The sequence below is a fragment of the Myotis brandtii genome, unplaced genomic scaffold (genome assembly GCF_000412655.1).
Source record: "Myotis brandtii unplaced genomic scaffold, ASM41265v1 scaffold274, whole genome shotgun sequence".
Lineage (NCBI taxonomy): Eukaryota > Metazoa > Chordata > Mammalia > Chiroptera > Vespertilionidae > Myotis > Myotis brandtii.
In genome coordinates, this window is record NW_005360425.1 from 3,059,297 (window position 1) to 3,070,429 (window position 11,133).

An 11,133-nucleotide genomic window follows, 5' to 3' on the forward strand; every position below is an offset into this window, starting at 1 on the left:
TTTGAAAAAGGGGGGGGGGGGGGGGGGGGCGATTCGGGATCCATCCTGGGAGCCGTCACTGGGGGTAAAGGCATGGGAGTGGAAGGCATCCCGGGCTAGAAGCTGTGCAGCTGGAAAAGACAGCAAAAGGCTGAGGCCTGGGCAACACTCATGTTCAGCAGTGGGAGAGGGGCAGAGGAATCACTGGAGAGGTGGGAGGAGACCGGGAGAGAGTGGGGCTAGAAGCCAAGTTGAAAAGGGAGAGATCACAGGGACCAGAGCTGGGAGGAGACCATGGCCGTGAGCTCTGAGGCAAATCTAAGGAGGTGACCTTGCATTAGGAGGTGCCCTTGAGAAGAGCAGTTTTGGTGGAGTGGTAGGGATGAAAGCCAAACCACAGTGGGCTGAAGAGTGAGGGGAAGGGACGGTGGTGCGGGGAAAGCAAGGAGAGGGGCAGAGAGAGTCAGAGAACATAGAAAAAGAAAAGGGAGAGACCAGCTGGGAGTGAGACTATGACAGAAGACCCAGAGGCAGGCTAAAGGCCCAAGGATATTGGAGGGTCAAGATACAGAGCTCAGGTGGTAAGACTGGCCTTGAGGCCAGGGTCAGGGACAGGGGACTAGGGACTTGAGCTCCATGAGGTTTTGGGGCTCAGCAAAGAGGAGACGGGTTTAGTGATGGGCAGGGGTGAGTTCAATGAGGAAAGGAGTGTTTATCAAGGGGGTAGGAACCAAAGGGTGTTCTCAGCTTAGCAAGGCAAATGAATGGGCAAGGAGAGGCTGGAGAGCCAGGGGATGGGGGGAGGGAGGGTTAGGTGTGAGTGTCCAAGGAGATGGTGGGTGTTAGGGGTGTTGCATAATGATTCAAAGGAAAAAGCCAAAGTTAATTCATCCCATAGATGTTTGTTTACTGCACACCCACCACATGCCCAGAGCTGCGAGGAGCTGGGAATGTGGAGGTGTAACAACAAAAACCCACCCAGGAATGTGGGAAACAGGGCTGGCTATGCGCTGTGGTGAATGGAGGAGCAATAGAAGGCACTCCCTTACCCAGCCGGCTAGGTGAAGAGGGTGTGCCAGGCGGAGGAGCGGCCTGTGCAAAGGCTCTGAGGTGCTGAACGTCCTAGATGTTCAGGGATTTGAAAATAGGGCTGTAGCCCTAGCGGGTTTGGCTCAGTGGATAGAGTGTCGACCTGCGGACTGAAGGGTCCCAGGTTCGATTCCAGTCAAGGGCACATGCCCGGGTTGCAGGCTCGACCCCCAGTAGGGGGCGTGCAGGAGGCAGCCAATCAATGATTCTCTCTCATCATTGATGTTTCTATCTCTCTTACCCCTCTCCCTTCCTCTCTGAAATCAATAAAAATATTTTTTAAAAAAATAGGGCTTGCCCTAACTGGTTTGGCTCAGTGGATAGAGCATCAGCCTGCAGACTGAAGGGTCCCAGGTTCGATTCCAGTCAAGGGCACATGCCCGGGTTGCAGGCTCGACCCCCAGTAGGGGGCGTGCAGGAGGCAGCCAATCAATGATTCTCTCTCATCATTGATGTTTCTATCTCTCTTACCCCTCTCCCTTCCTCTCTGAAATCAATAAAAATATTTTTTAAAAAAATAGGGCTTGCCCTAACTGGTTTGGCTCAGTGGATAGAGCATCAGCCTGCAGACTGAAGGGTCCCAGGTTCGATTCCAGTCAAGGGCACATGCCCGGGTTGCAGGCTCGACCCCCAGTAGGGGGCGTGCAGGAGGCAGCCAATCAATGATTCTCTCTCATCATTGATGTTTCTATCTCTCTTACCCCTCTCCCTTCCTCTCTGAAATCAATAAAAATATTTTTTAAAAAAATAGGGCTTGCCCTAACTGGTTTGGCTCAGTGGATAGAGCATCAGCCTGCAGACTGAAGGGTCCCAGGTTCGATTCCAGTCAAGGGCACATGCCCGGGTTGCAGGCTCGACCCCCAGTAGGGGGCGTGCAGGAGGCAGCCAATCAATGATTCTCTCTCATCATTGATGTTTCTATCTCTCTTACCCCTCTCCCTTCCTCTCTGAAATCAATAAAAATATTTTTTAAAAAAATAGGGCTTGCCCTAACTGGTTTGGCTCAGTGGATAGAGCATCAGCCTGCAGACTGAAGGGTCCCAGGTTCGATTCCAGTCAAGGGCATGTACCTTCGTTGAGGGCACATCCCCAGTAGGGGGTGTGCAGGAGGCAGCTGATCGATGTTTCTAGCTCTCTATCCCTCTCCCTTCCTCTCTGTACAAAATCAATAAAAATATATATATATTTTTAAAAATGGGGCTTTATTCTGCTGGCAGGGAAAGGGGACCACAGAAGGGCAGGGCCAGATTCAGTTTGCTAGGCTCCCTCCAGCTCCTGTGTCTATGGTGGGGATTGGTGGGGGGCATGTAGAGGAATCGTCTTGCAGGGCTCTAGCTTGGCCAAGGAGGTTGGGTGGGCTCAGTGGAGGGTGGGCTCAGAGAGGGGGTGGCGCCTTCTTCCCTCCTTCACAAACCCTCCTCACACAGCTCTGCCCTCCACCACCCCCTCTCACTCTGCTCCGGAGCACTCATGAAGCCCATCTCCCTGAGCCAGGAAGGCAAGGAGAAAGTGCCCTCCTCACTTCCTCTGCTGCTTCTCCGCCTCCTTCATCCTTGTCCAAAACCCTTCAAGTTCATGTCCCTATAATCAGGTCTTGCCCCAGGGTGGCTCAGTGCCCCTGCCTCCTTGAAGAATGGCTTCTGGCCACTGACCTTTTTCCCCAAGGAGCTTGTCTTCTCCCGATTACTCATCTTCCTAAAACCAAAACTGAGGGTGTTACACCCCTGCCTAAAATCCCTCAATAGCTCCCTATGTCTGCAGAACTACACTCAGCTCCTCTACTTCCCCTAAAAAGCTTTAGCCTCAGAACTAACGTCACCTCCCCCAGGCAGTCTCTCCTGATCTTGCCTCCCTGCAGAGTCTGGATGGAGTATTTCTCTGTGTTCCCACGGCCCCCATACTTAAAGCTATCATGGTAGACATCACCATGTGCCATTAAAATCTTCTAAAATGTCTTTTTTCCCCATTAGAAAGAGCTTTGGAGGGCGGAGACTCTCTCATTTTTGAATGGGAGCCCAGTAAAAGGATGTGGGTCCCCACCAGAATGTAGGGCTGAGGATGTGGTGAGTGAGACAGAGGCTCAGAGAGGCAGGTATATGAATGGAGCTCACTGAGTGTTTGATAGATAGAGTGTGGGGAGAGGGACTGGATAGGAATGGGGGCTCAGGGTGGGTTGGCTGAAGGTCAATGAGGGGTGGAGAGGAACTCACCATGACCCCGAGGAGGGATGCCCTTGGTATTGGGGTGGTATCTAGCCTGGGAGGAACTAGATTCAGTAAGTTGGCGGGGGTTAAGTTGGTAGGGGTGGGGGTGGTGGTGACAGGGAATGGGGCCTCAGTGAGGGGGTGGGCAAGGGCCCTTCTCAGGCTTCACACTCTCCCAGCAGAGGCATCTATTCCTGGTGCCCAAGGTCATCCCCGGGTATGCCCCCTGGGAAGATCCAGCATTCTTTAACTCAGCTGGGAGCTTAGTTTAGACCTTCACTTTTTATCACCTGGGCCCAAATGCGTTCTGAACTAATCTGTTTACCTCCCACCTCAAGCCACCTCCCCTCTGTCGGGTAAGCAGCTGGACCTGCTGCCGCCCTGATTACCCATAGCTCCTCATTACCCATAGCTCAAGGCAGGTCAAGTGCAGACTCCTCAGCCTGGAGAATACAAAGCGCCCCTCCCCACCGTCTGACCTCTGCCACTTCTGGAGCATCATCCCCCTAAGACACTCCCTAGGCCCCAGGCAGCTGTCTGTGCTCTGTCCTGAGAGGTGTCGGGCTGTTCGTTTTAGCAGCACAACCCTTCTTTTTAATAGGAAAGACCCTCCATGTATAAAATAGATGTGAGCACAGCTGCCCCAGTTAAAACCCTAGAGCTCCCCCAGAACCCCTCTTAGAAACTATTTCTCCATCTATGACTCCTAGCTGTACCCCATTTCCTGAGCACACAGTCTCTGCCTCCCCGCAAGGCCACACCTGTGCACACGCTGGCCTCTCTGCCTGGAATGCCCTCACCCTCATCCACTCCCCACCCCTTGCCTAGAGATCGTCTACTGGTCTCTAAAAACACAACTCGGAGGTACTGATTCTGGGCCCTCCCAGCTCTCCACCTTCATCCTGTTGTAGCATGGAGACACGGGATCGAAATTGTCCTCCCCATCCCCCGCTTCTCCAGGATTCTTTTCTATGACTAAGGCCACGCTCCATAGGTTGAGTGTTGGAGGAATGGCCCATGGAATGAATGGGCTTCAGTGAGGGAAGAAGGACTAGTGATGGTCAGTGCAAGAGGGGACAAAAGCTCCAGATGGAGGATGGGGCTGTGAGAAAGGACAGAGGAGGGGTAGGGGTGGGGGTGGTGGTGACAGGGAATGGGGCCTCAGTGAGGGGGGGGCAGCTTCTGGAGGAGTCAAGGAAGGAATGGGGTTTCATGGGGACAGAACTGAACGAAGGGGCCCAGGAATCCGCTAGGAGAAGGGTCTCAGTGAGGGAGGGGCACTCAATGTGAGGGATGGTGAAGGAGTGAGGGCTCCATGAGGGGCAGGAAATGCAGGTGGGAAGGTGGTCAGGAGAGGGTGGGTGCTAGTGAGGGTGAGTGAACAGGAGACTTGATGTGGGAATGTGTCCTTGGTAAGTAGAAGAGGAGAAGGACGCCCTTTGAGGGTTCATAACTCATAGCTAAAGGATTCTTTGCTCGGCCAGGCGATGTGGCTCAGAAGTTGAGCATCGACCTATGAACCAGGAGGTCACAGTTTGATTCCCAGTCAGGGCATATGCCCAGGTTGTGGGTTGATCCCCAGTGTGGGGTGTGCAGGAGGCAGCCGATCAATGATTCTCTCTCATCATGATGTTTCTATCTCTCTCTCCCTCTCCCTTCCTCTCTGAAATCAATAAAACTATATCTTAAAAAATAAAATTAAAATGAGCTTTAAAAAAAAAGAATTCTTTGCTTGACTTCTGCCCCTCAATGCAGGGAGGTCATCACTCCTACCCGAAATCAGCCATTTCTGGGCTCAAAACTTGTGTGTGACTTCGGATCAGAATTATATCGGTGGCTTCTCTGGTGGCCCTATCGACACTCAGTCACGGGATGCTGGAAAGAGTCAACAGACTTGAGACTCATATTCATAGTAAGCCTGCCTCGGCCCTGAAGGCTGCCCAGTGCCCTTCCATGTGGTTAGGAGGCCAGAGAAGCCAACACAATGGTCTGGCTCCTCTCTCCCCCCCCCCCCCCCCCCCCCCCCCCCCCCACCCCCCACTTCCCAGGACACCCTAGGGCAAAATGGTCCACACATTGTTTATGTATCACATGCCTCCTGAAGTCAACAGAGAGCTTGATATTTCACAAAGGATTCACTACATGTACACATCATCTCATGTAAGCCTCACTATATTCCTATACAACGACACTTGTAGCTTTATGGTTATTCTTTAAACAGTACTGCCTAGCAACATGCACACTCATCTCTCTCTGAGCTCATGTCCCTCTTAGACTCTCACTGCACCCCAAGTCTTTTCCCTCACCTTACCCCATCCTCATATCTCCCGATCAAGGATGTCTGTCACACACCACTTGGTAATAAAAACTGGGTTACTGCTGCCAAGGCTGTGGGATGTGGCTATATCAAAAGCGTCATAATTGCTGTATTCGATTGGTCATGGCTGGGGCTGGGCCCTTTCTGATGGCCAGGCCAGTGCTTTTTTTTTTTAGTACAAAGTTTAGAACAACAAGTCTGACCTCTGGTTTAGGTGGGTGTGTGGCTCTGCACATGTGAGGGACAGTGTGATCACTAATGCACATCACACGAGTGTGAATGGCTCCACTCATACTCTTTCTCTCATCTTGGAAATAGAGGACGTATTATAAACCGCTAAACTGCATCTGGCCCGTGGAGTCCAAAATGCTGGCTGCGACAGATGAGAAGGGAGGAAAAATCAAGGTTTCGATGCTAATTAAACCTAACCGTCTCTAATTGTTTGTTAAGCTAGGGATTTTCAGCTTCACCAGTTCTCTGAGCTTCTGTCCTGGGCTGGGTTCTGCCCTTGGCTGCTCCCATCGACACTCAACCACACTCCTCTGCCTTTCGACCTTTACTGGCAGCCTGGGTCTCCGGGCCTCAAAAGGGAAGCAAGAAGGGGCTGGGCCAGGCCTCAGAGGGGCTGCCTGCCCATGTGCGTGACATCTCTGATGGGGATGCTGAAAGACAGACCTTGGGGTGGAGCCTCAGGTCTGTAACACAGGCCTCCACCTCCCTCCTGATGCATCTCTCACAGGCAGTGGCCACAACCACCGCAGGTACAGAGCCCCCATCCCTGGGAGCATTAGGCAGAGGCTAGAGGACCTGCTCTTGAGAGCACCTAGAATGGGACTCTGAGGGACTCCGTGAGGGACAGCGAGGGCAGTGTGGACAAGTTCAACTTGAACTCTGTCAAGCTCTGTTTCCAAGAAGCCTGGGCTCACAGGAAGTAGGTGTATCCTTAGGACTGTCATCTCTTCCCCTCTCCTCGCCTCAGTTTCCCCATCTGTACAATAATGGTTTTATTTTGTTTTGAGAACTCTTTCTTCCAATGATATCTTATGTAGAATCTTACAGGAAGTAGGGAAAAGCAAAGTTGCTCTGGTTGGAAGGGTGGTAGGGCCTGACTCCTGCCCACTTGCCTCCCCTTCCCTCCCCCAGGGCAACTCCTAGACTCCCCCTGGGCGGGGTTCAACACCGTAGGCGTGGACAGTCTCATGAGCTCCCAGCTCCACCGTGCTTGCCCCATCATCTGGGCAGGGAAGGCTGTTGCCTACCACCAGGTGGGCAGAACTCCTGGCCCAAAGGGGTTGAGGCCGCACTTCAGCCCCCACTGAAAGAAAGGGCCCTGAGCTGTCGGTGAGGAGGGAACCAGGCACCCTGGAGCAGGGGGACGGGGGATCATCTCCATGGATACCACACAAAGCTGGTGTTATGATGTCAGAGGGCATAATCCACACACTGGATCCTCACAAGAGAGGGGTTAATCTAGAAAGCAGAGCCTACAAAGGGGAAAATCTACAGAGTGCACCATCTCAACACATTAATCCACAAACGGGATAATCTATCGAGTACTCTACATGAGTACAAATCGGCAATGCTCATCACAGAATAAAGCCACCGAAGGCCCTCTAGTCCCCCAGGTAGCCCCCGACCATGCCCCTAGCTCCAAGGCCCTCCCTGGTCCAGCCCCGTCATTACTCACTCCGCCTCTGTCTCTTCCCCTTGATCCCCCGGCTGCCAGCAGTGAGATGCATCCAGCTGAGAACGAGGGCCACCACACACAGCCCAAGCCGCATAGTCACTCGCCAGCTCCAGGCCCCTGGCAGGAGGGGTGGTCTTTGGGGTGATGGATGGCGCAGGGCTCTTGCTAACGCCTCCGGGGCTGGGTCAGCAGCAGGAGGCCCAGGCCTGGGCCGTGTCCCAATTCCACCATGATTTCCGCTGGGGAGTCCACTTCTCTATCGGCCCCTAAGGAGGTCCAGAGAGCTTTCCTCAAAGGCACTTGGGAGAATTTGTCACTTCAGCAGGGACACCTCCAAAACCCAACCTGTTGGGGGAGGAGAGAGAAGGATTAATTCTGAGGGGCCAGGGCAGACCCCCCAACTTATGCCTCCTACCATCCCATGGTGTCTCCTGTCAAGGAGACTATGAGAACTCAAAATGTTTGGACATTATAAGTTGCCCACCGGGCACCCCTATAGAAGAAATCTGCTCCCTTTCCTGTGTTGCAGAATTCCCGGGGATTAGAGCTGGCTACTCAAGCAGCTGGAACACAGTGGACCCTCAAACCAAGCTTGTGGGTCACTGGGAACCAGCTGGCTCCACCCCTGCCCAGTACTGGCCAGCTCTGACGGAAAGCCTTTAGGTCCACTCCACAGGCCTCATGCTGCAGTAATAGCGTGTCCCTTGAAGATAAGCACTCTGTCCTTCTGTGAATGACCCCTCAACCTTCTTTTCCTGGTGTTGAGTCACCCCTGTGCCTTTCACCTGTCCTGGAGCTAGAACAGTGGCCCCGACAAGGACAAGCCGGCAGACTCTGCGTGGCCCTCTGGGCTTAGCGTGAGGAAAGGAAGTAAGGCTTCCCCGGGCCACAGAAACTCTGACACAGCAGGCCTGGCGGGCCTGGCCTTTGTGAGAGGATAAAAGAGGCAGCTATGCCCGCCCTGGTCAGAGACCCAGAGAATGGGGATAATCCCCCAGCCCAGGAAGAGCCAGGTCTCTGGACTGCTGGCTGGTGATGGGGGCAGGGAGAGCTGGCCCCTCCCCAACAAAATGTGTCTGGGAAGTTGGAGCCCAACCTGGGAGTCAGAGGATGAAACCCCGCTGCACACTCACAGGAACACGTGCTCCCAACACACAGCAGAGGCCAGCCCACGCCTTGCCCCCCACCCACCCACACTCACACAGGGACAAGAGGAGGCAGCGAGCCTTCAGGAAGCTTTGTAGATGCCAGGGAGGTATCACCCTCCCATCCACGGGTTAGAGATCTTTGGACACGTCACAGCCTCTCTGAACCTCAGTCTCCTCATCTATAAAATGGGGATAGATATGCCTATTTCACAGGCTTGCTCTGAGAGTTGGCTGAGTTTGGGCTTACAGATCAGAAATCTGCATTGCTGGAGTGGAGGTGCCCCTGGCAGTCCCTGTCCCAATCCTCTCCCCCTCGGCCTCTCAGGGAGGCCCCGGGAGAGCCCACCTGCATGGGAGATAAATCATTATCTCACAGGGAGCTTAGCACCTCCCTCTCAGCCTCTCCCACCAGCTTTGAAGGCCAGACACACTCAAGTGGTTAAGCTGCCTGTGAGAAATGTTTACACAAGGCTGATGGATCCCACCTGGTGCTAGGGCCAGCCACCCCCAATGCCTGTCAGCTGCCAGCCCTACCTGCCCCTCCAGCACTCCCTGCACGACCTGCTAAAGCCTTCCCACCCTCCCCAGCCCCACTACACATTTCCATCCCCTTCAGTTTATCAAACTGGCATATCTCCAGTGCCAAGTATATGGTCTCAGAGGTTGGCCATAGAGCATGATGGTCAAGGGCATAAACTTCAGAGTCAGACTGCCTGGTTTCAAATGTCGGCTCTCCGACTTATTAGCTGTTACCTTGGGCTAGTTGATGAACTGGCCTGGACCTCAGTTTCCTTATTTGCAAGAGGATTGTTGTGTGTGTGTGTGTGTGTGTGTGTGTGTGTGATATATATATATATTTTTTTTATTGATTTCAGAGAAGAAGGGAGAGGGAGAGAGAGATAGAAACATCAATGATGAGAGAGAGCCACCTCCTGCCCCACCCCTACTGGGGATCGAGCCCGCAACTCGGGCATGTACCCTTGATGGGAATTGAATCTGGGACCCTTCAGTCCGCAGGCTGACACTCTATCCACTGAGCCAAACTGGCTAGGACGGTTGTTGTTTTTTATAGCTTAAATGAGTTAATACATGAAACTGCTTAGAATGGTGGCTGGCACAGAGGGAAGACAATAATATTGGTTGTGTTTTCTATGACCAAGACTTTATTTTGTGCCTACATTCCAATCGTCATCTAAGAAGTAATATAAACAATTTTGCTTCCCTGTTATGCAGTTTCCATATTTGTATTTCTCTCTATCATGGATCGCCTTGGCCCCAAAGTGATCACTCAAAGTGATAGGGCTAGTCTATAAATGCAGCATTTTTCAAACAGAGGTCTGAGGACCCCAGGCAGATACAGTGGACAGATCCTGGAGGAGAAGACCACACCAGACACACCTGGTGCTAAACCCTGGGTCTGGGAGCCTTTTTTGGCCTCCCTGTGAGATCAGGACTCCTGGGGTCTGGAGTGCAGAAAAGGCCTCCTGTCAATCTCTGAATGCCCTCTGTCTGCCTTGCACAGAACCTGGCACTGCAGGGTCAGTGCTCAGCAAAGGTTAGCTCCCTCCCTCTCCCTTCCTCTCCTTCCCTCTCCATCCTTCCTCCACCTCCAATCTCCCAGGTCTTAGCTTCAGCCCAGTTCTTGCCATGTGCACCCAGTCCTGGCCAGTGAGGATCTTATGGTCTATTTCTACCTGAATCACCATCAAACCAGGATCTCAGCTGGGAAGTAGGGAGGAGGATCCAGATCTGAATTTCTCCGGGGCACGGGACACTGGCCTCTGCCACCCATCACTAGACAGGCAGAAATAACGACTCAACATCGCCCGGGCTTCTGATTTTTTTAAAAGTTGAAAACTCAGGATTTTATGTGAAATCTGATTTCAATAGCTGGGTAGGTCTCAGACTAGGAACCCTGCATCACCCACCCCTACACACTGACAATGGGCGCACGGCACACACACACACACCACACACACCACACACACACACACACACACACACACACACGGACAGGCTGAGAGAGGAGAGAGGAGCTGATAACTTTCTTTTAAGCAGCCTGCCCGCCTCAGTTCTATTAGTTCCTCTGTCTGATTTCCCTGGTCCCTTGGGCTATATGGCACAAGCAGTTCATTTTTTTTTTTTTTTGAGGCCTATTCCTCCGCAAAGGCAGAGCCAGCAATGTGAACTGCTGGCAGTGATGGAGGTCTCAGACGTCAGTGGGGGTGAGGAAGGGCATTCTGACTCCGCCAGGGTGCGAGTGAGGGATCCACATCCATCACCTGCCATGTGCTAGGTCCTCATTTACTCCACAGGGAGGAAAGTAAAATCCTGCCCATTTTACTGGCACCAAGAGGTTAAGGGTTTTGCGGTGACAACCCACTCAGTGACCAGCCAGTTTGCTCCTCAAGACCGGGGAGCTGCAGGGTGGGCGAGAGGCTGGGAGCTGGGGAAGGTGGTGGGAAGGGCTGGAGGCAGAGGCAGACCTGGGGCAGGAGACGGAGGAGAGAGGAGGCACGTGCTAGTGGTTGGGGAAAGAGGAGGCCGAGCTAGGGAGGGGGACATAGCTGGGGGTGGGGCTGAGGGCGGGGACTCGTCCCACCACCCCACCGAGGGCTGAAATACCTTTCACCTTCTTGCCTGCAACACTATCAGGATAAATTAGTATTCCATCCGGGGCCGGACACAGGCCCAAAAATGTAAACCATC

The 11,133-nt window shown here is 53.1% G+C and overlaps 1 protein-coding gene across 1 annotated transcript in view; it reads right to left on the reverse strand.

Moving 5' to 3' along the window:
• Positions 1-7,617, reverse strand: part of RSPO1 (R-spondin 1) — a 17,562-nt gene extending 9,945 nt beyond the window's left edge. Inside the window, exon 1 of the mRNA XM_005868619.2 lies at positions 7,277-7,617. Coding sequence (XP_005868681.1) covers positions 7,277-7,370 — 94 coding nt within the window. The 5' untranslated portion in view covers positions 7,371-7,617. The remainder of the gene's footprint in view (positions 1-7,276) is intronic.
• Between the last annotated feature and the right edge of the window lie 3,516 nt (positions 7,618-11,133).